The sequence below is a fragment of the Heterodontus francisci genome, chromosome 31 (assembly GCF_036365525.1).
Source record: "Heterodontus francisci isolate sHetFra1 chromosome 31, sHetFra1.hap1, whole genome shotgun sequence".
NCBI lineage: Eukaryota > Metazoa > Chordata > Chondrichthyes > Heterodontiformes > Heterodontidae > Heterodontus > Heterodontus francisci.
The window spans coordinates 64,898,057-64,924,875 of record NC_090401.1 but is presented as its reverse complement, the minus strand read 5'-3'; the positions used below and the strand labels follow the sequence as shown (position 1 = coordinate 64,924,875).

At 44.2% G+C, this 26,819-nt stretch overlaps 1 protein-coding gene across 7 annotated transcripts in view; it reads left to right on the top strand.

Annotated features, from left to right (window-relative positions):
• Positions 1 to 26,495, top strand: part of tmem39b (transmembrane protein 39B) — an 85,337-nt gene extending 58,842 nt beyond the window's left edge. For all 7 annotated transcript variants that reach the window (XM_068011027.1, XM_068011030.1, XM_068011031.1 and 4 more), the window contains 3 exons: positions 22,795 to 22,982; positions 23,733 to 23,853; positions 26,009 to 26,495. In XM_068011027.1, coding sequence (XP_067867128.1) covers positions 22,795 to 22,982; positions 23,733 to 23,853; positions 26,009 to 26,245 — 546 coding nt within the window. In that variant the 3' untranslated portion in view covers positions 26,246 to 26,495. The remainder of the gene's footprint in view (positions 1 to 22,794; positions 22,983 to 23,732; positions 23,854 to 26,008) is intronic.
• The last annotated feature ends 324 nt before the right edge of the window (positions 26,496 to 26,819 follow it).

Below are 26,819 nucleotides of genomic sequence, written 5' to 3'. Positions count from 1 at the left end.
TACTCCTTCACCTCACACTTTTCAGGGTTAAATTCCATCTGCCACTTTTCTGCCCATTTGACCATCCCGTCTATATCTTCCTGTAACCCAAGACACTCAACCTCACTGTTAACCACTCAGCCAATCTTTGTGTCATCCGCGAACTTACTGATCCTACCCCCCACATAGTCATCTATGTCGTTTATATAATTGACAAACAATAGGTGACCCAGCACAGATCCCTGTGGTATGCCACTGGACACTGGCTTCCAGTCACCAAAACAGCTGTCTGTCATCACTCTCTGTCTCCTACAGCTAAGCCAATTTTGAATCCACCTTATCAAGTTACCCTGTATCCCATGTGCATTTGCTTTCTTGATAAGTCTCCTATGTGGGACCTTGTCAAAGGCTTTGCTGAAATCCATGTAAACTACATCAACTGCACTACCCTCATCAACACACCTGGTCACCTGCTCAAAAAATTCAATCAAATTTGTTAGGCATGACCTCCCTCTGACAAAGCCATGTTGACTATTCCTAATCAAATTTTGCCTCTCCAAGTGGAGATAGATTCTCTCCTTCAGAATTTTCTCCAATAGTTTCCCTACCACTGACGTGAGACTCACTGGTGTATAGTTCCCTGGCTTATCTCTACAACCTTTCTTAAATAGTGGGACCACCTTAGCTGTTCTCCAGTCCTCTGGCACCTCCCTGGTGGCCAGAGAGGAATTAAAAATTTGGGTCAGAGCCCCTGCAATCTCCACCCTCGCCTCCCACAGCATCCTGGGACACAAATTGTCCAGACCTGGAGATTTGTCAACTTTTAAGCCTGCCAAAACTTCCAATACCTTGTCACCCCCGATGACAATTTGCTCAAGAGCTTCACAGTCTCTCTCTCTGAGTTCCATATCTACTTCCTCATTCTCTTGGGTGAAGACAGATGTGAGGTATTCATTCAACACCCTACCAGTGATTACAGGATTGCTTGATTACAGGAGTCACCCACTTTACCATATGGCAACTTTTTATTCCTTTGATCAAATATGAATGGCCTCCTGTGCTGTAACTGTTCTATGATTCTATAAAATATTCTATCAAGTGGGTTTGCCTCCATTTATATTCCTGATGCTGTATGTGATACAGTAAGAAGTACCATTGTGTAAAAGGTTAATTGTCCTGTCTTAAACCTAGTAGTGGGCCGAAAATAACTCATATATTCCATTCTTGCTGTCTCTCTGATTTTACTTTTTTTCATTCACACACTGTTAACTCTTTCAATGTCTCAGCCTTTTGTTTAGTTTGTCTGTTTCTCTCTCCTCTCTGTCTCCCACTCAAACCCCCTCTCACTCAAGTGTGTCCTGTTTTTTGATCTGTTTTACACTTTCCTCATAATCCCACTAATGGAGACCTGGAGTTGGACTGCACCTCTGACTATCTAACAGCTGCAAAAAAAAAGATCTTTCTTGTCCCTGGGTGAGCAAGGAACTATCCTCTTAGTAATTGCTGGGAATAGGGTATCAGGCATGCATGGGGGTAGGGGAGGGGGGATCTTTTACTGTAACGAGATGGAGTGCTTCCCCCGCCCCCCCAAACTCATGGAATATGGGCATTGCTGGCAAGGCCAGCATTTATTACCCATCACTTATTGTCTTGAGAAGGTGGTGGTAAGCCACCTTCTTGAACAGCTGCATTCCATGTGGGGTAGGTACATCCACAGTGCTGTTAGGGAGGGAGTTCCAGGATTTTGACCCAGCGACAACGAAGGCACAGCATTATAGTTCCAAGTCAGAAGGTGTGCATTTAAAGTTTTTGAAAAAAAAATCAAATAAACTAATCAAACTCAGGATTAAAGCCCCTGGTCCGGATGGATTGCATCCACACATTCTAAAAGAATCTAGGGAAGAGATAGCAGAGGCATTACTAAACATTTAATCATTTGTTAGGAAAAGCTGTAGTGTCAGAGAACTGACAGATAGCTAACATAATTCCCATATTTAAAAAGGGGGACAGAACATGCCCAAGGAACTACAGACTATTCAGCTTAACATCGGTGGTAGGAAAAATAATTGAATCTCTACTGAAGGAGAGGATAGAAGAACATCTAGAAGAAAGGAAAAATATAATAATTAGTCAGCATGGATTTCAAAAGGGAAAATCTGACTTGACTAACCTTGATTGAATTTTTTTGAGAAAGTGAGAGTGGACAATGGTAATGCAGTAGCTGAATGAAGTATCTGGATTTTCAAAAGGCCTACGACAAGGTGCCTTATAATAGACTAGTGAATAAGGTCAGAGAATGCGGAGTCGGGACAAGCGGTAGAATGGATTGCTAGCTGGCTTGAAGACAGAAAGCAGAGAGTGGGTGTAAGGGGTAGTTATTCAGAGTGGCAGAAGGTGGGAAGTGGTGTTCCACAAAGATCCGTGCTGGGACCACTGCTGTTTGCAATTTACATTCAAAGTTTGGACTTTGGAATCAGAACACAATTTATAAATTTGTGGATGACACCGTTTTGGGAGAGTTGTGGGGGGAAGAGACAGTCAATACTGAGGAGGACTGCAACAAATTACAGGAGGATATTAATAGACTTGCAGAATGGACCAATAATTGACAAATGTAGTTCAACACGGTTAAATGTGAGGTATTATATTTTGGTAGGAAGAATAGGGAGGTCAATTATTACTTGGAAGATGCAAGTCTAGATGGGGTAGAGGAACAAAGGGATCTCTGAGTACAAAAACACCAATTACTAAAAGTTGCAACACAGGTTAGCGAGGCTATTTTTTTTTTAAAAACCAAGCTAAGCACTAATCTTCATTTCTAGAGAGGTAGAATTGAAAAGTAGGGAAGCTATGCTAAACCTGTATCGTGCCTTGGTTCTGCATGCAGTTCTGGTCGCCATTATACGAAAAGAACATAGAGGCACTGGAGAAGGTGCAGAGAACATTTACAAGGATGATACCAGAAATGTGTGTTTGGGTATACGAACATATGAATTATGAGCAGGAGTAGGCCACTCGGCCCCTCGAGCCTGCTCTGCCATCCATAAGATCATGGTGGATCTGATTGTAACCTCGACTCCACATTCCCGCCTACCCCCAATAAACTTTCATCCCCTTGCTTATGAAGAATCTATCTACCTTTGCGTTAAAAAATATTCAAAGACTCTGCTTCCACTGCCTTTTGAGGAAGAGAGTTCCAAAGACTCATGACCCTCAGGAAAAAAATTCTCATCTGTCTTAAGTGGGCAACCTCTTAATTTTAAGTGACCCCTAGCTCTAGATACTCCCACAGGGGAAACATCCTTTCCATATCCACCCTGCCAACACCCATCAGAATCTTGTATGTTTCAATCAAGTCACCTCTTATTCTCCTAAACTCCAGCGGATACAAACCCAGGCTGTCCAACCTTTCCACACAAGACAACCCAATAATTCCACATATCAGGAAAGGCTGGATCTCTATCTCTTGCGAAAAGAAGGCTGAGGGGTGACCTAATTGAAGTCTTTAAAATTATGAAAGATTTTGAGAGAGAGTGAATACAGAGAATGTTTCCACTAGTGGGGAAGAGGATAACTAGACACTGTCAATATAAAAGTCACCAAGAAATTCATTAGGGAATTCAGAAGAAACTTCTTTACCACCAAAGAGTAGTGAAAATGTGGGACTTGCTGCCAGAGGGAGTGGTTGAAATTAATAGTATAGATAGACTTAAAGGGAAGCTAGACAAGCATATGAGGGAAAAAGGAAAAGAGGGTTACAATGATCGATTTAGATGGGAGGAAAATTGAGGAGAGCACCAGTACTGGCATGGACTGATTGGATCAAAAGGATATAAGGCACGGAAACAGGCCAGTTTGTGTGACTTGGAGGTGAATTTGGCAGGTGGTGGTGTTCCCATGCGCCTGCTGCCCTTCTTCTAGATGATAGAGGTCATAGGTTTGGAAGGTGCTGTCAAAGGAGCCTTGGTGAGTTGCAATAGATGGTACAATAGATGATGAAAAAAACGAACTCAACTAAAGGAAATAGTGGTCAAAATTTTTGTCAAAGGTGGGTTTTAAAGAAGGTCTTAAGAGAAGAGGGAGACAAATGAGTTGAGATTGAACTCCAGAGTTTGGGGGCCTAGGTCACTGAAGGCACAGCTACCAGTCAATGGTGGAGTGAAGAAAAGGAGCAGTGGGTAATGATGCACAAGTGGTCAGAGTTAGAAATGTAAACTTTTTAGAGGGGTGGAGGGAGGTGTTGTAGTAGTGAAGGTTGCAGAGATGGAGTAGGGGGAAGGCCATGGAGGGAATTAAACACAAGGATGAAAAGTTTAAATTTCGAGGCACTGGATTGGGAGTCAATCTAAGTTAGCAAAGATGGGGATATGGACAGATCAGGTCTTGATACAAAATAGAACATGTGAAACAAAGTATTGGATGAACTGAGGTTTTTGAAGGTGCAAGATGGAAGGTTGGCTAGGAGAGCATTGGAATAGTCAAGTTTGGAGATTACAAATGCGTACATGAGGTTTTCGTGACATTGGTCCATGACATCAAATGGATTTTGGACAATTAAATGAGACATGATCCATGGATAAAGCTTGCAGAGCAATGACAATGGGGGTGACTCAGTGGCAGCATTGCCTTACAGTTGGCACTTTAGGAACATAGGAGCAGGTGTAGGCCATTCAGCCCATGCTCTGCCATTCAATACGACCATGACTGATCATCCGCTTCAATGCCTTTTTCCCACTCTATCCCCATATTCCTTTGTCATTTGTATTTAGAAATCTGACGATCTCTGCTTTAAACATACTCAATGACTGAGCTTGCACAGCCCTCTGGGAATTCCAAAATTTCACAACCCTCTGAGTAAAGAAATTTCTCCCCATCTCGTTCCTAAATGGCTTCCCCCTTATTTTGAAATTGTGTCCCCTGGTTCTAGACTCCCCAACCAGGGGAAAAACCTTGCCTGCATCTACACTGTCTATCCCTTTAAGTATTTTGTAGGTTTCAATGAGATCACCTCTCATTCTTAGAACCTCGAGAGAATACAGACCCAGTTTCCCCAATCTCTCCATCTGACTGCCCCACCATCCTGGGAACAAGTCTGGTGAACCTTCGTTGCATTCCCTGTATGGCAATAATATCCTTCCTAAGGTAAGGGGACCAAAACTGCAGACAGTACTCCAGGTGCTGTCTAACCTAGGTTCTATACAATTGAAGCAAGACTTCACTACTCCTGCACTTAAATCCTCATGTGATAAAGGCTAACATACCATTAGCCTTCCGAATTGCTTGCTGCACTTGCATGTTAGCTTTCTGTGACTTATTGATGAGGACACCCGAGTCCCTTTGTACACCCACACTTTCTAATCTCTTACCATTTAAGAAATACTGTGCACATCTGTTCATCCTACCAAAGTGGAAAACCTCACATTTTTCCGCATTATATTCCATCTGCTATGTTCTTGCCCATTCACTTAGCCTGTCCAACTCATCTCGAAGCCGCTTTGCACCTTCCCCTCAACACACATACCCACCTAGGTTTGTGTCATCCGCGAACTTGGAAATATTACATTTGGTCCCCACATCCAAATCATATTTATGAATTAAAACAAGAAATGCTGGAATCACTCAGCAGGTCTGGCAGCATCTGTGGAAAGAGAAGCAGAGTTAACGTTTCGGGTCAGTGACCCTTCATCGGAACTGACAAATATTAGAAAAGTCACAGGTTTATAAGCAAGTGAGGTGGGGGTGCCACAAAAAGATATGGGATATGTCGAGCGAGCATTCTTTGTTCCAGTCCTACTCAGGCCCCCTCCCCCAACTCTTTTTCCAGTACATTGATGACTATCGGTGCTGTTTCCTGCTCCCGCCCCGAACTGGAAAACTTTATCAACTTTGCTTCCAATTTCCACCCTTCTCTCACCTTTACATGGTCCATCTCTGACACTTCCCTTCCCTTCCTCGACTTCTCTGTCTCCATCTCTGGGGATAGGTTGTCTACTAATATCCATTATAAGCCCACCGACTCCCACAGCTACCTGGACTACACTTCTTCACACCCTACCTCCTGTAAGGACTCCATTCCATTCTCCCAGTTTCTCCGTCTCCGACGCATCTGCTCTGATGATGCTACCTTCCGTGACGGTGCTTCTGATATGACCTTTTTCCTCAGCCGAGGTTTTCCCCCCACTGTGGTTGACAGGGCCCTCAACCGTGTCCGGCCCATTCCCCGCACCTCTACCCTCACCCCTTCCCCTCCCTCCCAGAACCGTGACAGGGTTCCCCTTGTCCTCACTTTTCACCCCATCAGCCTCCATATCCAAAGGATCATCCTCCGCCATTTCCGCCACCTCCAGCGTGATGCCACTACCAGTCGCATCTTCCCCTCCCTTCCCCTGTCAGCATTCCGAAGGGATCGTTCCCTCCGCGACACCCTGGTCCACTCCTCCATTACCCCCACCACCTCGTCCCCGTCCCATGACACCTTCCCCTGCAATTGCAGGAGGTGGAATACCTGCCCATTTACCTCCTCTCTCCTCACTATCCCAGGCCCCAAACACTCCTTTCAGGTGAAGCAGCGATTTACTTGTACTTCTTTCAATGTAGTATACTGTATTCGCTGTTCACAGTGTGGTCTCCTCTACATTGGGGAGACTAAGCGCAGACTGGGTGACCGCTTTGCGGAACATCTCCGCTCAGTCCGCAAGCAGGACCCTGAGCTTCCGGTTGCTTGCCATTTCAACACTCCCCCCTGCTCTCATGCTCACATCTCTGTCCTGGGATTGCTGCAGTGTTCCAGTGAACATCAACGCAAGCTCGAGGAACAGCATCTCATTTACCGATTAGGCACACTACAACCTGCTGGACTGAACATTGAGTTCAATAATTTCAGAGCATGACAGCCCCCAATTTTACTTTCATTTTTAATTATTTTTTCTTTTTTTTTAACATTCTTTTTTACATTTTTTACAATCTTTTTTTTGCATTTATTTCATTTCATCTTTGTTTGTTCAGTTTGCTTACCCACTGTTTTTTTTCAGGTTTGCACTTGCTGCTGTTCAATATTCAGTGTATTCACACCTAATCTGTACTAATGCTTTGTCTTTCAACACACTATTAACATATTGTTTGCCTTTGCTCCGTGACCTTTTGGTCAGCTATGTGGCCTGGTCCAATCTAGACCTCCTTTGTTATCTCTTGCCCCACCCCCACCTCACTTGATTATAACCTGTGACTTTTCTAATATTTGTCAGTTCCGATGAAGGGTCGCTGACCTGAAACGTTAACTCTGCTTCTCTTTCCACAGATGCTGTCAGACCTGCTGAGTGATTCCAGCATTTCTTGTTTTTATTTCAGATTTCCAGCATCTGCAGTATTTTGCTTTTATCATATTTATGAATAGCTGGGGCCTAAGCACTGATCCTTGTAGTTTTTTTTGTTCATTCATGGGATGTGGGCGTCGCGGGCCGGGCCAGGCCAGGCCAGCCTTTATTGCCCATCCCTAATTGCCCTTGAGAAGGTGCTGGTGAGCTGCCTTCTTGAACTGCTGCAGTCCATGTGGGGTAGGTACACCCACAGTGCTGTTAGGAAGGGAGTTCCAGGATTTTGACCCAGCGACAGTGAAGGAACAGCAATATAGTTCCAAGTCAGGATGGTGTGTGACTTGGAGGGGAACTTGCAGGTGGTGGTGTTCCCATGCATTTGCTGCCCTTGTCCTTTTAGTTGGTAGAGGTCGCAGGTTTGGAAGCTGCTGTATAAGGAGCCTTGGTGCGATGCTGCAGTGCATCTTGTAGATGGTACACACTGCTGCCTCTGTGCGTCGGTGGTGAAGGGAGTGAATGTTTTTAGATGGGGTGCTAATCAAGAGGGCTGCTTTGTCCTGGATGGTGTCGAGCTTCTTGAGTGTTGTTGGAGCTGCACCCATCCAGGCAAGTGGAGAATATTCCAACACACTCCTGACCTGTGCCTTGTAGATGGTGGACAGGCTTTGGGGCGTCAGGAGGTGAGTTACCCGCCGCAGGATTCCTAGCCTCTGACCTGCTTTTGTAGCCACGGTATTTATATGGCGACTCCAGTTCAGTTTCTGGTTAATGGTAGTGATCAATTGATAGTGGGGGATTCAGCAATGGCAATGCCATTGAATGTCAAGGGGAGATGGTTAGATTCTCTTTTGTTGGAGATGGTCATTGCCTGGCACTTGTGCGGCGCGAATATTACTTGCCACTTATCAGCCCAAGCCTGGATATTGTCCAAGTCTTGCTGCATTTCTACACGGACTGCTTCAGTATCTGAAGAGTCACGAATGGTGCTGAACATTGTGCAATCATCAGCGAACATCCCCACTTCTGACCTTATGATTGAAGGAAGGTCATTGATGAAGCAGCTGAAGGACATCACGGCAGTACTTAGAGAGGATATCCCGGGGGGAACGTCCACCGAGGCCATACAGGTAGAACTTAGAAATAAGAAAGGGGTGATCACTTTGAAGGGATTATACTATAGGCCACCCCAATAGTCAGAGGGAATTGGAGGAGCATATATGTAGGGAAATCACAGATAGGTGTAGGAATTATAGGGTTGTAATAGTAGGTGATTTTAACTTCCCTAATATTGACTGGGACTGCCTTAGTGCTAAGGAATCAGATGGGGAAGAATTTGTTAAGTGTGTCCAGGATAGTTCTCTGAAGCAGTATGTGGATGGCCCTACTAGAGAAGGGGCTACACTCGACCTCCTCTAAGAAAATGAGGCTGGACAGGTGGTTGATGTGTCAGTGGGGGAGCACTTTGGGACCAGTGACCATAACTCTATTAGCTTCAAGATAGTTATGGAAAAGGATGGGACTGGTCCTCAGGTTGAAGTCCTAAATTGGGGGAAGGCTAATTTCGATGGCATCAGACAGGAACACTCAAAAGTTGAATGGGAGAGGCTGTTTACAGGTAAAGGGACGTCTGGCAAGTGGGCGGCTTTTAAAAGTGAGATAGGAAGAGTTCAGGGCCGGCATGTTCCTGTTAGATGGAAGGGCAAGGCTGGCAAGTTTAGGGAACCTTGGTTGACGAGGGATATTGAGGGTCTGGTCAGGACAAAGAAGAAGGCATATGTCAGGCATAGGCAGCTGGGATCAAGTGAGTCCCTCGAGGAGTATAAGGGATGTAGGAGTACACTTAAGGAAATTAGGAGGGCGAAAAGGGATCAGAAGATTTCCCTGGCAGATAAGATAAAGGAGAATCCTAAAAGATTCTATAAGTATATTAAGAGTAAAAGGGTAGCTAGGGAGAGAGTAGGTCCCCTTAAGGATCAGTGTGGTAACCTATGTGTGGAGCCACGGGAAATGGGCGAAGTCTTAAATGAATACTTCTCGTCTGTATTTACCGTGGAGTAGGTCATGGAAGCTGGTGAGTTCAAGGGAGGGAACAGTGATATCCTGGAGAATATCAACATTACAAAGGAGGAGGTGTTGGAGGTTCTGAAGCGTATTAAGGTGGATAAATCCCCAGGACCTGACCAGCTGTATCCGAGGATGCTATGGGAAGCAAGGAAGGAGATTGCTGGGGCCCTGGCAGAGATTTTTGTATCATCGTTAGCCACGGGTGAGGTACCAGAAGACTAGAGGATAGCTAATGTTGTGCCTTTATTTAAGAAGGGCAGCAGGGATAAGCCAGGGAACTACAGGCCGGTGAGCCTTACATCAGTGGTGGGAAAGTTATTGGAAGGGATTCTGAGAGACAGGATTTATATGCATTTGGAAAGGCAAGGTCTGATTAGGGATAGTCAGCATGGCTTTGTGCGTGGGAAATCATGTCTCACGAATTTGATTGAGTTTTGGAGGAGGAGACCATGAGGATTGACGAGGGCAGGGCGATGGACGTTGTCCACATGGACTTCAGCAAGGCCTTTGACGAGGTCCCGCATGGTAGGCTGGTCCAGAAGGTTCGAACACATGGGATCCAGGGTGAGCGAGGCAATTGGATACAAAATTGGCTTGGTGATAGGAGGCAGAGGGTGGTAGTGGAGGGTTGTTTTTCACATTGGAGGCCGGTGACCAGAGATGTGCTGCAGGGATCGATGCTGGGCCCTCTGTTGTTTGTCATATAGATTAATGACTGTAGGGAGCATGATTCGTAAGTTTGCAGATGACACCAAAATTGGTGGCATAGTGGACAGTGAAGAAGGTTGTCTGAGGTTACAACAGGACATAGATCAACTGGGAAAGTGGGCAAGGGATTGGCAAATAGAATTTAACGCAGACCAGTGTGAAGTGATGCATTTTGGGAAGTTAAACCAGGGCAGGACATATACAGTGAATGGCAGGGCCCTGGGGAGTGTTGTTGAGCAGAGAGACCTTGGTGTGCAAGTACATAGTTCCCTGAAAGTGGCAACAGAGGTAGACAGGGTGGTGAAGAAGGCATGTGGCATGCTTGCCTTCATCGGCCGAGGCATTGAGTACAAGAACGAAGAACAGTACAGCACAGGAACAGGCCATTCGGCCCTCCAAGCCTGCGCCGATCTTGATACCTGCCTAAACTAAAACCTTCTGCACTTCCGGGGTCCGTATCCCTCTATTCCCTTCCTATTCATATATTTGTCAAGATGCCTCTTAAACGTCGCTATCGTATCTGCTTCCACCACCTCCCCGGCAGCAAGTTCCAGGCACTCACCACCCTCTGTGTAAAAATAACTTGCCTCGCACACCCCCTCTAAACTTTGCCCCTCGCACCTTAAACCTATGTCCCCTAGTAACTGACTCTTCCATCCTGGGAAAAAGCTTCTGACTATCCACTCTGTCTATGCCGCTCATAACTTTGTAAACCTCTGTCATGTCGCCCCTCCACCTCCGTCGTTCCAGTGAAAACAATCCGAGTTTTTCCAACCTCTCCTCATAGCTAATGCCCTCCAGACCGGGCAACATCCTGGTAACCCTCCCCTGTACCCTCTCCAGAGCCTCCACGTCCTTCTGGTAGTGTGGCGACCAGAATTGCGCGCAATATTCTAAGTGTGGTCGAACTAAGGTTCTGTACAGCTGCAACGTGACTTGCCAATTTTTATACTCTATGCCCCGACCGATGAAGGCAAGCATGCCGTATGCCTTCTTGACTACCTTATCCACCTGCGTTGCCACTTTCAGTGACCTGTGGACCTGTACGCCCAGATCTCTCTGCCTGTCAATACTCCTAAGGGTGCTGCCATTTACTGTATACCTCCCACCTCACCTGCATTAGACCTTCCAAAATGCATTACCTCACATTTGTCCAGATTAAACTCCATCTATGATTTCTCCGCCCAAGTCTCCAACTGATCTATATCCTGCTGTATCCTCTGACAATCCTCATCATTATCCGCAACTCCACCAACCTTTGAGTCGTCCGCAAACTTACTAATCAGACCAGCTACATTTTCCTCCAAATCATTTATATATACTACAAACAGCAAAGGTCCCAGCATTGATCCCTGCGGAATACCACTAGTCGCATCCCTCCATTCAGAAAAACACCCATCCACTGTTACCCTTTGTCTTCTGTGACTGAGCCAGTTCTGTATCCATCTTGCCAGCTCACGTCTGATCCCGTGTGACTTCACCTTTTGCACCAGTCTGCCATGCGGGACCTTGTCAAAGGCTTTACTAAAGTCAATTTAGATAACATCCACTGCCCTTCCTTCATCAATCATCTTTGTCACTTCCTCAAACAACTCAATCAAATTAGTAAGACACGACCTCCCCTTCACAAAACCTTGCTGTCTCTTGCTAATAAGTTAGTTTGTTTCCAAATGGGAGTAAATCCTGTCCCGAAGAATCCTCTCTAATAGTTTCCCTACCACTGACGTAAGGCTCACCGGCCTATAATTTCCTGGATTATCCTTACCACCCTTCTTAAACAAAGGAACAACATTGGCTATTCTCCAGTCCTCTGGGACCTCACCAGTAGCCAATGAGGATGCAAAGATTTCTGTCAAGGCCCCAGCAATTTCTTTCCTTGCCTCCCTCATCATTCTAGGATAGATCCCATCAGGCCCTGGGGACTTATCTACCTTAATAAAAGCAAAATACTGCGGATGCTGGAAATCGGAAACAAAAACAAGAAATGCTGGAATCACTCAGCAGGTCTGGCAGCATCTGTGGAAAGAGAAGCAGAGTTAACGTTTCGGGTCAGTGACCCTTCTTCGGAACTGACAAATATTAGAAAAGTCACAGATTATAAACAAGTGAGGTGGGGGTTGGGCAAGAGATAACAAAGGAGAAGGTGCAGATTGGACCAACCAGATAGCTGACCAAAAGGGCACGGAGCAAAGGCAAACAATATGTTAATGGTGTGTTGAAAGACAAAGCATTAGTACAGATTAGGTGTTGAATATACTGAATATTGAACAGCAGCAAGTGCAAACCTGAAGAAAAACAACCTGAAAAAAACAGTGGGTAAGCAAACGACTTATCTACCTTAATGCTTTGCAAAACACCCAACACCTCCTCCTTTTTGATAATGAGATGACTGGGACTATCTGCACTCTCTTCCCTCGGCTCATCATCCACCAAGTCCTTCTCCTTGGTGAATACTGATATAAAGTACTCATTTAGCACCTCACCCATTTCCTCTGGCTCCACGCATAGATTCCTATCTCTGTCCTTGAGTGGGCCAACCCTTTCCCTGGTTACCCTCTTGCTCTTTATATATTATAAAAAGCCTTGGGATTTTCCTTAATCCTGTTTGCCAATGACTTCTCATGACCCCTTTTAGCCCTCCTAACTCCTTGCTTAAGTTCCTTCCTACTGTCTTTATATTCCTCAAGTGCTTCATCTGTTCCTAGCCTTCCAGCCCTTACAAATGTTTCCTTTTTCTTTTTGACTAGGCTCACAATATCCCGTGTTATCCAAGCTTCCCGAAACTTGCCAAACTTGTCTTTCTTCCTCACAGGAACATGCTGGTCCTGGATTCTAAACAGCTGACGTTTGAAAGACTCCCACATGTCAGATGTTGATTTACCCTCAAACAGCCGCCCCCAATCTAAATTCTTCAGTTCCTGCCTAATATTGTTATAATTAGCCTTCCCCCAATTTAGCACCTTCACCCGAGGACTACTCTTATCCTTATCCACAAGAGTTGGGACGTCATGTTAGAGTGGTACATAACGTTGGTTAGGCCGCACTTGGGGAGTACTGTGTGCAGTTCTGGTTGCCGCACTACAGGAAAGATGTGATTAAGCTGGAGAGGGTGCAGAAAAGATTCACCAGGATGTTGCCTGGTTTGGAGGGCTTGAGTTATAAAGAGAGATTGGATAGGCTGGGTCTGTTTTCCCTGGAGCAAAGGAGGCTGAGAGGGGACATGATAGAAGTATATAAAATGATGAGAGGCATAGATAGGGTAGATAGCCAGAGTCTGTTTCCCATAGTAGGGGTGACTAAAACTAGAGGGCATAGATTTAAGGTGAGAGGGAGGAGGTTTAAAGGGGATCAAAGGGGTAAATTTTTCACACAAAGAATAGTGGGTATCTGGAATGAGCTGCCGGAGGAGGTGGTGGAGGCAGGAACAGTAGCAACATTTAAGAGGCATCTGGACAGGTACTTGAATGAGAAAGGCATAGAGGGATATGGAATTAATACAGGCAGGTGGGACTAGTATAGACAGGCATTATGGTTGGCATAGATGCGGTGGGCCGAAGGGCCTGTTTCTATGCTGTACGACTCTAGGACTCTATGACTCTAAGATGGTTGGGCCGAGGACACTACCCTGAGGAACTCCTGTAGTGATGTCCTGGAGCTCAGATGATTGACCTGCAATAACCACAACCATCTTCCTTTGCGCCAGCTATGACTCCGACCAGCGGAGGGTTTCCCCCCCTGATTCCCATTGACCAGTTTTACTAGGGCTCCTTGATGCCATACTAGTACCTCACTAGTCACAGCCTGCCAATGCGAGAATGACCTGTTTATTCCTCCTTTCTGTTTTCTGCCTGTTAACCAATCCTTAATCCATGCCAGTATATTACCTCCCATCCCATGTGCTTTAATTTTGCTAACCAACCTCCTGTGGGGGACTTTATCAAAAGCCTTCTGAAAATCCAAGCATACTACGTCCACCGACTCCCCTTTATCAATTCTGTTAGTAACACCCTCAAAAAACTCCAGGTTTGTCAAAGTTGATTTCCCATTCATAAATCCATGTTGACTTTGTCCAATCAGATCATTATTATCCAGGTGTCCATTTATCACATACTTTAGAATAGATTCTAGCATTTTCCCTACTACTGATATAAGGCTGACTGGTCTGTAGTTCCCTATTTTCTCTCTCCCTTCCTTCAGTAGTGAAGTGACATTTGCCACCTTCCAATCTGCAGGAACCATTCTCGAATCTATAGAACTTTGGAAGATGCTCACCAGTGCATCCACTATCTCCATAGCTCCCTCTTTCAGCACTCTGGGGTGTAGAATATCAGGTGCCTGGGACTTATCAACCTTCAGCACCATTAATTTCTCCAATACAACCTTCTTACTCATACTAATTTCCTTCAATTCCTCATTCTCCCTAGTCCCTTGGATCCCTAATTCTGGGAGATTTCTTGTATCTTCCTCAGTGAAGACAGACACAAAGTACTCAGTTAGCTTCTCTGCCATTTCTCTATTCTCCATTATAAATTCTCCTGACTGCCTAAAATGGACCCACATTTGTCTGAGCCAAATGTTTCCTTTTTACATACCTATACAAGCTTTTACAGTCCGTTTTTATGTTTTTCGCTAGTTTACATTCATATTCTATTCTCCCTTTCTTTATCAGTTTCTTGCTTTCTTTATCAGTTTCTTGGTCCTCCTTTGCTGTATTCTAAAGTCCTCGCAATCCTCAGGTTGACTACTATTTCTGGCAACTTTATAGGTCTTTTAATATTATATAATCCTTAATTTCCTTTAATAAAAGCAAAATACTGCAAAGAACAAAGAAAATTACAGCACAGGAACAGGCCCTTCGGCCCTCCAAGCCTACGCCGATCCAAATCCTCTATCTAAACCTGTCGCCTATTATCTAAGGGTCTGTATCTCTTTACTTCCTGCCCATTCATGTATCTGTCTAGATACATCTTAAAAGACGCTATCGTGCCCGCGTCTACCACCTCCGCTGGCAAAGCGTTACATGCACCCACCACCCTCTGCGTAAAGAAATTTCCACGCATATCCCCCCTAACTTTTCCCCTTTCACTTTGAACTCGTGTCCCCTTGTAATTGAATCCCCCACTCTGGGGAAAAAGCTTCTTGCTATCCACTCTGTCTATACCTCTCATAATTTTGTACACCTCAATCAGGTCCCCCCTCAACCTCCGTCTTTCTAATGAAAATAATCCTAATCTACTCAACCTCTCTTCATAGCTAGCGCCCTCCATACCAGGCAACATCCTGGTGAATCTCCTCTGCACCCTCTCCAAAGCATCCACATCCTTTTGGTAATGTGGCGACCAGAACTGCACGCAGTATTCCAAATGTGGCCGAACCAAAGTCCTATACAACTGTAACATGACCTGCCAACTCTTGTACTCAAAACCCCGTCCGATGAAGGAAAGCATGCCGTATGCCTTCTTGACCACTCTATTGACCTGCGTTGCCACCTTCAGGGAACAATGGACGTGAACACCCAAATCTCTCTGCACATCAATTTTCCCCAGGACTTTTCCATTTACTGTATAGTTCACTCTTGAATTGGATCTTCCAAAATGCATCACCTCGCATTTGCCCGGATTGATCTCCATCTGCCATTTTTCTGCCCAACTCTCCAATCTATCTATATTCTGCTGTATTCTCTGACAGTCCCCTTCAGTATCTGCTATTCCACCAATCTTAGTGTCGTCTGCAAACTTGCTAATCAGACCACCTATACGTTCCTCCAAATCATTTTTGTATATCACAAACAACAGTGGTCCCAGCACGGATCCCTGTGGAACACCACTGGTCACACGTCTCCATTTTGAGAAACTCCCTTCCACTGCTACTCTCTGTCTCCTGTTGCCCAGCCAGTTCTTTATCCATCTAGCTAGTACACCTTGGACCCCATGCGCCTTCACTTTCTCCATCAGCCTACCATGGGGAACCTTATCAAACGCCTTACTGAAGTCCATGTATATGACATATACAGCCCTTCCCTCATCAATCAACTTTGTCACTTCCTCAAAGAATTCTATTAAGTTGGTAAGACATGACCTTCCCTGCACAAAACCATGTTGCCGATCACTGATAAGCCCATTTTCTTCCAGATGGGAATAGATCCTATCCCTCAGTATCTTCTCCAGCAGCTTCCCTACCACTGACGTCAGGCTCACCGGTCTATAATTACCTGGATTATCCCTGCTACCCTTCTTCAACAAGGGGACAACATGAGCAATTCTCCAGTCCTCCGGGACCTCACCCGTGTTTAAGGATGTTGCAAAGATATCTGTTAAGGCCCCAACTATTTCCTCTCTCGCTTCCCTCAGTAACCTGGGATAGATTCCATCCGGACCTGGGGACTTGTCCACCTTAATGCCTTTTAGAATACCCAACACTTTCTGCCTCCTTATGCCGACTTGACCTAGAGTAATCAAACATCTGTCCCTAACCTCAACATCCGTCATGTGCCTCTCCTCGGTGAATACCGATGCAAAGTACTCGTTTAGAATCTCACCCATTTTCTCTGACTCTGCGCATAACTTTCCTCCTTTGTCCTTGAGTGGGCCAATCCTTTCTCCAGTTACTCTCTTGCTCCTTATATATGAATAAAAGGCTTTGGGATTTTCCTTAACCCTGTTTGCGAAAGATATTTCATGACCCCTTTTAGCCCTCTTAATTCCTCGTTTCAGATTGTGCCTACAATCCCGATATTCTTTCAAAGCTTCGTCTTTCTGCTGCCGCCTAGACCTTATGTATGCTTCCTTTTTCCTCTTAGCTAGTCTCACAATTTCACCTGTCATCCATGGTTCCCTAATCTTGCCATTTCTACCCCTCATTTTCACAGGAACATGTTTCTCCTGCACGCTAATCAACCTCTCTTTAAAAGCCTCCCACATATCAAATGTGGATTTACCTTCAAACAGCTGCTCCCAATCTACATTCCCCAGCTCCTGCTGAATTTTGGTATAGTTGGCCTTCCCCCAATTTAACACTCTTCCTTTAGGACCACTCTCGTCTTTGTCCATGAGTATTCTAAAACTTACGGAATTGTGATCACTATTCCCAAAGTAGCCCCTACTGAAACGTCAAGCACCTGGCCCGGCTCATTTCCCAACACCAGGTCCAGTATGGCCCCTTCCCGAGTTGGACTATTTAAATACTGCTCTAGAAAACCCTCCTGGATGCTCCTTACAAATTCTGCTCCATCTAGACCTCTAACACTAAGTGAATCCCAGTCAATGTTGGGAAAATTAATATCTCCTATCACCACCACCCTGTTGCTCCCACAGCTTTCCATAATCTGTTTACATATTTGTACCTCTATCTCACGCTCGCTGTTGGGAGGCCTGTAGTACAGCCCCAACATTGTTACCGCACCCTTCCTATTTCTGAGTTCTGCCCATATTGCCTCACAGCTCGAGTCCTCCATAGTGCCTTCCTTCAGCACAGCTGTGATATCCTCTTTGACCAGTAATGCAACTCCTCCACCCCTTTTACCTCCCTCTCTATCCCGCCTGAAGCATCGGTATCCTGGGATATTTAGTTGCCAATCATGCCCTTCCCTTAACCAAGTCTCAGTAATAGCAATAACATCATACTCCCAGGTACTAATCCAAGCCCTAAGTTCATCTGACTTACCTACTACACTTCTTGCATTAAAACAAATACACCTCAGACCACCAGTCCCTTTGCTTTCATCATCTGCTCCCTGCCTACTCTTTCCCTTAGTCACGCTGACTTCATTATCTAGTTCCTTACAGGCTTTAGTTACTACATCCTTACTCTCTACTGAACTATTTTGGTTCCCATCCCCCTGCCACATTAGTTTAAACCCTCCCCAACAGCGTTAGCAAAAGCACCCCCAAGGACATTGGTTCCAGTCCGGCCCAGGTGTAGACCGTCCAATTTGTAATAGTCCCACCTCCCCCAGAACCGGTCCCAATGTCCCAAAAATCTGAACCCCTCCCTCCTGCACCATCTCTCAAGCCACGCATTCATCCTGACTATTCTTTCATTTCTACTCTGACTATCACGTGGCACTGGTAGCAATCCGGAGATTACTACCTCTGAGGTCCTACTTTTTAACTTGGCTCCTAATTCCCTAAATTCTGCTTGTAGGACCTCATCCCGTTTTGTACCTATATCATTGGTGCCTATGTGCACAACGACAACTGGCTGTTCACCTTCCCCCTTCAGAATGTTCTGCAGCCGATCTGAGACATCCCTGAGCCGTGCACCTGGGAGGCAACATACCATTCGGGAGTCTCGTTTTCGACCACAGAACCGCCTATCTACTCCCCTTACAATCGAATCCCCTATGAATATAGCCCTTCCACTCTTTTTCCCGCCCTTCTGAACAGCAGAGCCAGCCACGGTGCCATGAACCTGGCTACTGCTGCCTTCCCCTGGTGAGCCATCTCCCTCAACAGTATCCAAAATGGTATACCTGTTGTGGAGGGAGATGACCGCAGGGGACACCTGCGCTGCCTTCCTGCTCTTTCTCTGCCTTTTGGTCACCCATTCCCTTTCTCCCTCAGCAATCCTAATCTGCGGTGTGACCAATTCGCTAAACATGCTATCCACGACCTCCTCAGCATCGCGGATGCTCCAAAGTGAGTCCACCTGCAGCTCCAGAGCCGTCATGCGGTCTAACAAGAGCTGCAGCTGGACACACTTCCTGCACGTGAAGGTGTCAGGGACATCAGCCATGTCCCTGAGCTCCCACATTGAGCAAGAGGAGCATGTCACGGGTCTGAGATCTCCTGCCATTTTTAATGTTAAGCTTAAACTTAGTTAAATGAAAAAGGAACGAAAAGTTTTTAACTAATCACACGATCAAACAAAAAGAGAAATAGAAAAAGCCTTACCTTTTCTACGCACCACCGAGTCCTTTTTTTTTGGTTAGAGGAGGAGGGCGGGTGGGAGACACTACAAGTGTAGTGTCTCGGGTTCAGAAAAGGCCCAAATATAGAGGGTTTTACTTACCCAGCAGCCCCCTGGTCTCCGCCGAAAACAAAAGGAAATTAAGTTTACTTTAAACTGACCTTCCCAGCTGCTCACTCGCTCGCACTCTCTGCTCCCGAAAAAGCTGCTGCAGTGAAAGGCAAGTTATTTGAAACGGCCCAAATATATAGGGTTTTACTTACCCAGCAGCCCCCTGGTCTCCGCCGAAAACAAAAGGAAATTAATTTACTTTAAACTGACCTTCCCAGCTGCTCACTCGCTCGCATTCTCTGCTCCCGAAAAAGCTGCTGCAGTGAAAGGCAAGTTATTTGAAATGGCCCAAATATATAGGGTTTTACTTACCCAGCAGCCCCCTGGTCTCCGCCGAAAACAAAAGGAAATTAAGTTTACTTTAAACTGACCTTCCCAGCTGCTCACTCGCTCGCACTCTCTGCTCCCGAAAAAGCTGCTGCAGTGAAAGGCAAGTTATTTGAAACGGCCCAAATATATAGGGTTTTACTTACCCAGCAGCCCCCTGGTCTCCGCCGAAAACAAAAGGAAATTAAGTTTACTTTAAACTGACCTTCCCAGCTGCTCACTCGCTTGCACTCTCTGCTCCCGAAAAAGCTGCTGCAGTGAAAGGCAAGTTATTTGAAACGGCCCAAATATTTAGGGTTTTACTTGCCCAGCAGCCCCCTGGTCTCCGCCGAAAACAAAAGGAAATTAAGTTTACTTTAAACTGACCTTCCCAGCTGCTCACTCGCTCGCACTCTCTGCTCCCGAAAAAGCTGCTGCAGTGAAAGGCAAGTTATTTGAAACGGCCCAAATATATAGGGTTTTACTTACCCAGCAGCCCCCTGGTCTCCGCCGAAAACAAAAGGAAATTAAGTTTACTTTAAACTGACCTTCCCAGCTGCTCACTCGCTCACAATCTCTGCTTCCGAAAAAACTGCTGCATTGAAAGGCAAGTTATTTGAAACGGCCCAAATATATAGGGTTTTACTTACCCAGCAGCCCCCTGGTCTCCGCCGAAAACAAAAGGAAATTAAGTTTACTTTAAACTGACCTTCCCAGCTGCTCACTCGCTCGCACTCTCTGCTCCCGAAAAAGCTGCTGCAGTGCAGATGCTGGAAATCTGAAATAAAACCAGTAAGTGCTGGAAATACTCAGCAGGTCAGGCAGCATCTGTGGAGAGAGAAGCGGAGTTAATGTTTCAGGTCTGTGACCTTTCATCAGCACTGGCAAAAGTTAGAAAAGAATTGGGTTTTAAGCAAGTGTAGGGGGTTGGGTGGGGGCGGGTGGGGGTGCGGTGATGGTGAAGCGAACAAAAGGAGAGGTGTGTGATAGGGCAGAGGGCAGGAGAGAAATCATGTTATGGTCACTCTTCCCAAAGGTTCTTTTAAGATTATTAATTAGCCCTTTCTCATTACATAATACTAGATCTAAAATAGCCTGTCCTCTAGTCGGTTCATCAACATACTGCTCTAGAAAACCATCCCTAACACACTCCAGAAACTCGTCCTCCACAGCATTAGTGCTTATTAGGTTTACCCAGTCTATATGCAGATTGACATCACCATGATTACTGTATTACCCATACTACATGCTTTTCTAATCTCTTGATTAATGGTAGTATGGGGCATGGTATTACTGTTTATTGGCCTATAAACAACTACCAATGTTTGCTGCTCCTTGCTGTTTCTTCGCTCCACCCAAACAGATTCCACATTTTGTTCTTCCGGTCTGAGATCCTCCGTTACTGATCCCATCCCTTATTATCAGTGCAACACCACCTCCTTTTCCTTTTTGCCTGTCCTTCCTAAATGTCGAATATCCTTGAATATTCAGTTCCCAGTCTTGTTTATGTTTAGTTTAGAGATACAGCGCTGAAACAGGCCCTTCGGCCCACCGAGTCTGTGCCAACCATCAACGACCCATTTATACTAATCCTACACTAATCCCATATTCCTACCACATCCCCACCTGTCCCTATATTTCCCTACCACCTACCTATACTAGGGGCAATTTATAATGGCCAATTTACTTACCAACCTGCAAGTCTTTTAGCTTGTGGGAGGAAACCGGAGCACCCGGAGGAAACCCACGCAGACACAGGGAGAACTTGCAAACTCCACACAGGCAGTACCCAGAATTGAACCCGGGTCGCTGGAGCTGTGAGGCTGCAGTGCTAACCACTGCGCCACTGTGCCGCCCCTTGGTCACCCTGTAGCCATGTTTCCGTAATGGCAATTAGATCATACCCATTTACCTCTATTTGTGCTTTTAAATCATCTACCTGGTTGCGAATGCAGTGTGCATTCAGGTAGAGTGCCCTTAACCTTGTCTTCGTGACATTCTGCATTCTAAGCCAAGTTGATGCTTGCCTTTGTTTTGCCTGCCTTCTAATGTCACTTGCTACTTTTCTACCTCCCATTACCAGCTTTACCTCCTTCCAATTTGAGCTACCCCTTAGGTTCCCATCCCCCTGACAAGCTAGTTTAAACTGTCCCCAACAGCACTAGCAAATGTCCCTGCGAGTATATTAGTTCAGGTCTTTATGTCATACAATAATCGCAATGGATGGAAATAAGTAGGAAAGTATACTGCTGAACTGGGAGTGGAGGTGGTAGGGGAGGGTGTAGAGCAGAGATCTTGTGTACTTAAGCAGAGAGAGAGTACTAAAGTGTTTGAAAGAATGATACCAGTGGTTCTGGACCACCTAAGGTTAAAGTGGGAAGCAGTTGGGGAGAAAAATGAGAAAAGAACAGCAGCCAATACTGATGGAAAGAAATCCACTGAAATTCAACTCTGTCCATGTGTTGGAACAAATCAGTCCAATTGCTAGAAGAAACCCAAGGACACCTGAATCAATTGATCTGAGAAGGAATCACATACTGCCTTCGATTGACAATTAGGGGTCCTGAAGTTTCCATTTCTAGTATATTGATCAGGAATGCCCTTTTTGTGTCCTTGTGGATTGCTTTGTGGACCTTGTGGGACATGTATCATTTTAAATTTATGTTCTCATTTGCATGCATCTAAACTTTTGATGTAAACAAATCTTGGCGCTCTGAGGATTTAGCCATCAATGGCCAACGGCCATTCACAAACCTGTCGGCCATGGAATTCAGTAACAGACAAATCTGTAATTAATAAATATATGCAGAAAGATAGCCTTGCATTTATATAGCACTTTTTGCAACCATTGGCTGTCTCAAAGCACTTTACAGCAAGCTCCCACAAACATAATGACCAGATAATCACTGTGATGTGTGTGGTGAAGGGATAAATAAATATTGGCCAGGACACTGACAATAACTCCCCTGCCCTTCTTCGAAATTGTGCCATAGGATCTTTTACATCCACCCAAGCAGGCACTTGGGGGCGCCTGTTCAACATCTGATCTGAAAGATGGCATCCTTCTTAGTGCAGCACTCCCTCAGTACTGCACTGGAATGTCAGCCTTGATATTTGTGCTTAAGCCCTGGAATGGGGCTTGAACCCGGAACCTGTGACTCAGAGGCAAGAGTGCTGCTACCCATTGAGTCACAGCTGACACACAAAAGACAGTTGCCTGGGTTTGGGAGCTGCATTTGGTCCACAGGCTGTAGTTTGGGCACCTCTAAAAGTAATGGTATATAATGGGCATTAGTATGTATTAAGTATTAGTATAGATATTTGCACGTACGGTATTTTGCTGTAGGTGGAAGGATCTGTTCTTAAATAACTTTTTGTTTCTCCTATCTTCTATATGTTTTAATAGAGTACACAATATTACGACAAAAGGTGGTCATGTGAACTTTTTATCTTAGTTTGGGTCAGCACTTGTGTAATACTAACAAGGCATCTCTTACCGCCACGGTATTGTGACCTGCTACATAAGGCAGCAGCACATCTGGGTTGCTGGCAAAAAGTAGATCCTGCACTCTGCTCCAATGTACTTCAGCATCCGTAAGTAACTTTGAAAAAATCTGCTTGTGTGTGTGCGTCCCATCTCGTGTTGCTTTTTCCATAAAGTCTCATAGAATGTTGATTAGGGTGAACAAAGACCATATTTATTTATTTTATTTTATTTATTTAGAGATACAGCACTGAAACAGGCCCTTCGGCCCACCGAGTCTGTGCCGACCAACAACCACCCATTTATACTAACCCTACAGTAATCCCATATTCCCTACCACTTACCTACACTAGGGGCAATTTACAATGGCCAATTTACCTATCACCTGCAAGTCTTTGGCTGTGGGAGGAAACCGGAGCACCCGGCGAAAACCCATTGTTACTGTGTACTTATGGCCATGGACTCAAGTCCTCGCCATCTTATTTAACATGATGGATAAAGGAAGTTTTTGTCATGCCTATATGAAAATCCATTTCAATGGGAAATAGAATGAATTATTGCCTTATTATCTTTAATATGTACCTTTTTAAAATCTACTTGAAATAGAAGCAGTTCAGCAAAAAAAATTACAAGAATTTTAGAGGGGGTATGACTCCAATAACAAAACTATTTTGCAGCCATTGAAACTGAATGCTATGAACTTTTGTACAAAATCATCACTGATTCAATGAAATAGATCAGTAATGAAACTCAAGTTCCTATCAGTCATTATAAATTGGAGAAGATGATTATTGTTGACTTTGAAAGTATATATATTTTTTAAAAGTACCAAAAGCATAGTTTTTTTTTCCTTCCACCAGATGGTCGGAAGAGTATATGTGGCCACAGGGCGTGTTAGTAAAACACAATAAGAATGTGTACAAAGCAATGGGAAATTACAATGTGGCAATTCCTTCAGATGTTTCACACTTCCGATTTTATGTAAGTATGAATGCACATTTTAAACCTTCAGTGTAAAAATAATTATATTCAAATCAAATGTTTACAAGTCTTTTTAAATGTGGAATATCAGTGACATTGGAACTGAGTGGCTTGGAGAATTGCTTAAATTGGGATGAAAAACGGTTAATTTTCCATGTTTTACATCTGGTATCTTTTTCGTCACGTTGTGATCCTTGTAACTACATTGTTTTAATGTTGTGGGTCAAAAACCTTCATGCAAAGGTGTGACTTTCAACTTCGATTTTATGGTAACTAGGAAGATCTCTGAAGGAGATAACCATTAACCATGGTAAGTTCAGCGTAGAAATGTTTTTCCAAGGCAATGCCCTTGATGCTTATTTAAACACATTTTTTAAAATCATCAAAGGGCAAAATTAAAGTGTCAAAATTGATTCTTTGTTTTTATATTTCAAAAAAACTTACAACGTACAAACTAGGAGCAGGAGTAGGCTATTTGGCTCCTCTGGCCTGCTCCGCCATTCTGTAAGATCATGGCTGATCTGTCTGTGGACACAACTCCACTTTCCTGCCTAACCCCCCACCCACACCCTGACCGATATCCTTTGACTCCCTCGTTTGTCAAGAATCTGTCTACCTTGCCTTAAAAACATTTAATGACCCTGCCTCCACCGCTCTCTGGGGAAGAGAGTTCCACAGACTCACGACCCTCTGAAAAAAAATTTATCCTCATCTGTCTTAAATGGGAGACCCCTTATTTTTAAATTGTACCCCTAGTTTTAGTCTCTCCCACAAGGGGAAATGACATTTCCACATCCACCCTGTCAAGTCCCCTCAGGATCTTGTGTGTTTCAATAAGATCACCTCTCTTCCTTCTAAACTCCAATGAATACAGACCCAACTTGTCCAGCCTTTCCTCATAAGATAACCCTCTCATCCCAGGAATCAGTCAAGTGAACCTTCTCTGAACTTCTTCCAGTGCAATTTATATCCTTTCTTAAGGAAAGAGACCAAAACTGTGCACAATACTCTAGATGTGGTCTCACCGATGCCCTGTGCAATGTTAGCAAAACATCTCTACTTTTATATTCCATTCCCCTTGCAATAAATGACAACATTGCATTTGCCGCCTTAATCACTTGCTATCCTGCATACTAACTTTTTGTGTTTTGTGCATGAGGACACCCAGATCCCTCTGCATCTGAGTTCAGCAATCTCTCTCAGTTTAAATATTATGTTGCTTTTCTATTTTTCTAGCCAAAGTGGACATGTTCACACTCTGCCACATTATACTCCATCTGCCAAATCATTGCCCACTCACTTAACCTATTATATCCCTTTGCAGACTTCTTATGTCCTCTTCACAACTTACTCTCCTACCTATCTTTGTGTTATCAGCAAATTTAGCAACCATACATTCTGTCCCTTCATCCAAGTCATTGATATAGATTGTAAATAGTTGAGGCCTCAGCATTGATCCCTGTGGCACTCCACTAGTTACAGCTTGCCAACCTGAAAATGACCCAATTATGCCTGCTGTCTGTTTCCTGTCAGTTAACCAATCCTCTATTCATGCTAGTATGTTACCCCTATACCATGGGCGCTTATTTTGTTTAGTGATCTTTGATATGGCACTTGTCAAATGCCTTGTGGAAATCCAAGTACACCACATCCACAGGTTCCCCTTTATCCACGTTGCTTGTTACTTCCTCAAAGAACTCTAATAAATTAGTCAAACAGGATTTCCCTTTCACAAAACTGCTGAGATTTTCTAAGTGACCTGCTATAACCTCCTCAGTAATAGATTCCAGTATTTTCCCAATGACAGATGTTAGGTTAACTGGCCTGTAGTTTCCTGCTTTCTGTCTTCCTCCTTTCTTGAATAACAGAGTCACATTTGCTGTCTTCCAATCTGATGGGACCTTTCCACAGCCTAGGGAATTTTGGAAAATTAAAACTAATGTATCCGCTGCAGAGACTGCAAGTTGGCTTCCCATGACAGTGCTGTAAGAAATGAATCGGATGGCTTGCTAATTTTGCTGTGAATTACTAAGGCACACCAATAGGAAAAGTGATTCAAATCAAAATTTTTTAGAGTAATTAAAGTAAAAGTAATGTACATGATTTGTGCTAGTTTTAGACAAGTTCTCTGATATTTGTTTTTATCTCTCTGCAGTTTTTCTTCAATAAACCATTGAGGATCTTGAACATTCTTATCATTATAGAAGGAGTCATCATAGTTTATCAATTGTACTCTTTAATATGTTCAGAAAAATGGCATCAAACAATATCTTTGGCATTAATTCTCTTCAGTAATTATTATGCCTTTTTTAAACTACTCCGGGACAGAATAGTCCTGGGTAAAGCATATTCATACTCTACAAGTGGAAATTCAGAGAGTAAAATTAATTAACTATTTTCTCTTTCCCTGTTCCCCAGTATCTGTTAAAATGATCAGCTTTGTATTTTTGTTACAATTGCTTTTTTTCATGTAACTTTCATTAAAATATTTTTATATCTCTGGAGCAGAGCCATTATTAATTGCCACTGATTGTTTTTGTATGATCGCTTTATGAAAAACATGCCCACTTGTGCTTTTTACATACTTTATTGTATAATTTGTCTGAAATGGTTTTCCATAAATGAAGGCTTTTTTGATTTTTTTGTATCATCCTTTTGATAATGAAAACACTTGCACTGGGAAGACTTACCAGACCCTACCGACTTTCCACTAAAGCTTAAGACAGTTTTCCATTAATTTCAGTCAGAATTGAGCTGAAGGGTTTTATTTTTGTTTCGGGTGTACATAATGACGTGTTTATCTAGCAAGTATATGACATTGTACCTCTAGTGTAGAATGGGATTTACCTGGGCATAGTGTTGGAGCAAATGAAAACAAGAAATGCTGGAAACACTCAGCAGGTCTGGCAGCATCTGTGGAGAGAGAAGCAGAGTTAACGTTTCAGGTCAGTGACCCTGCTTCAGAC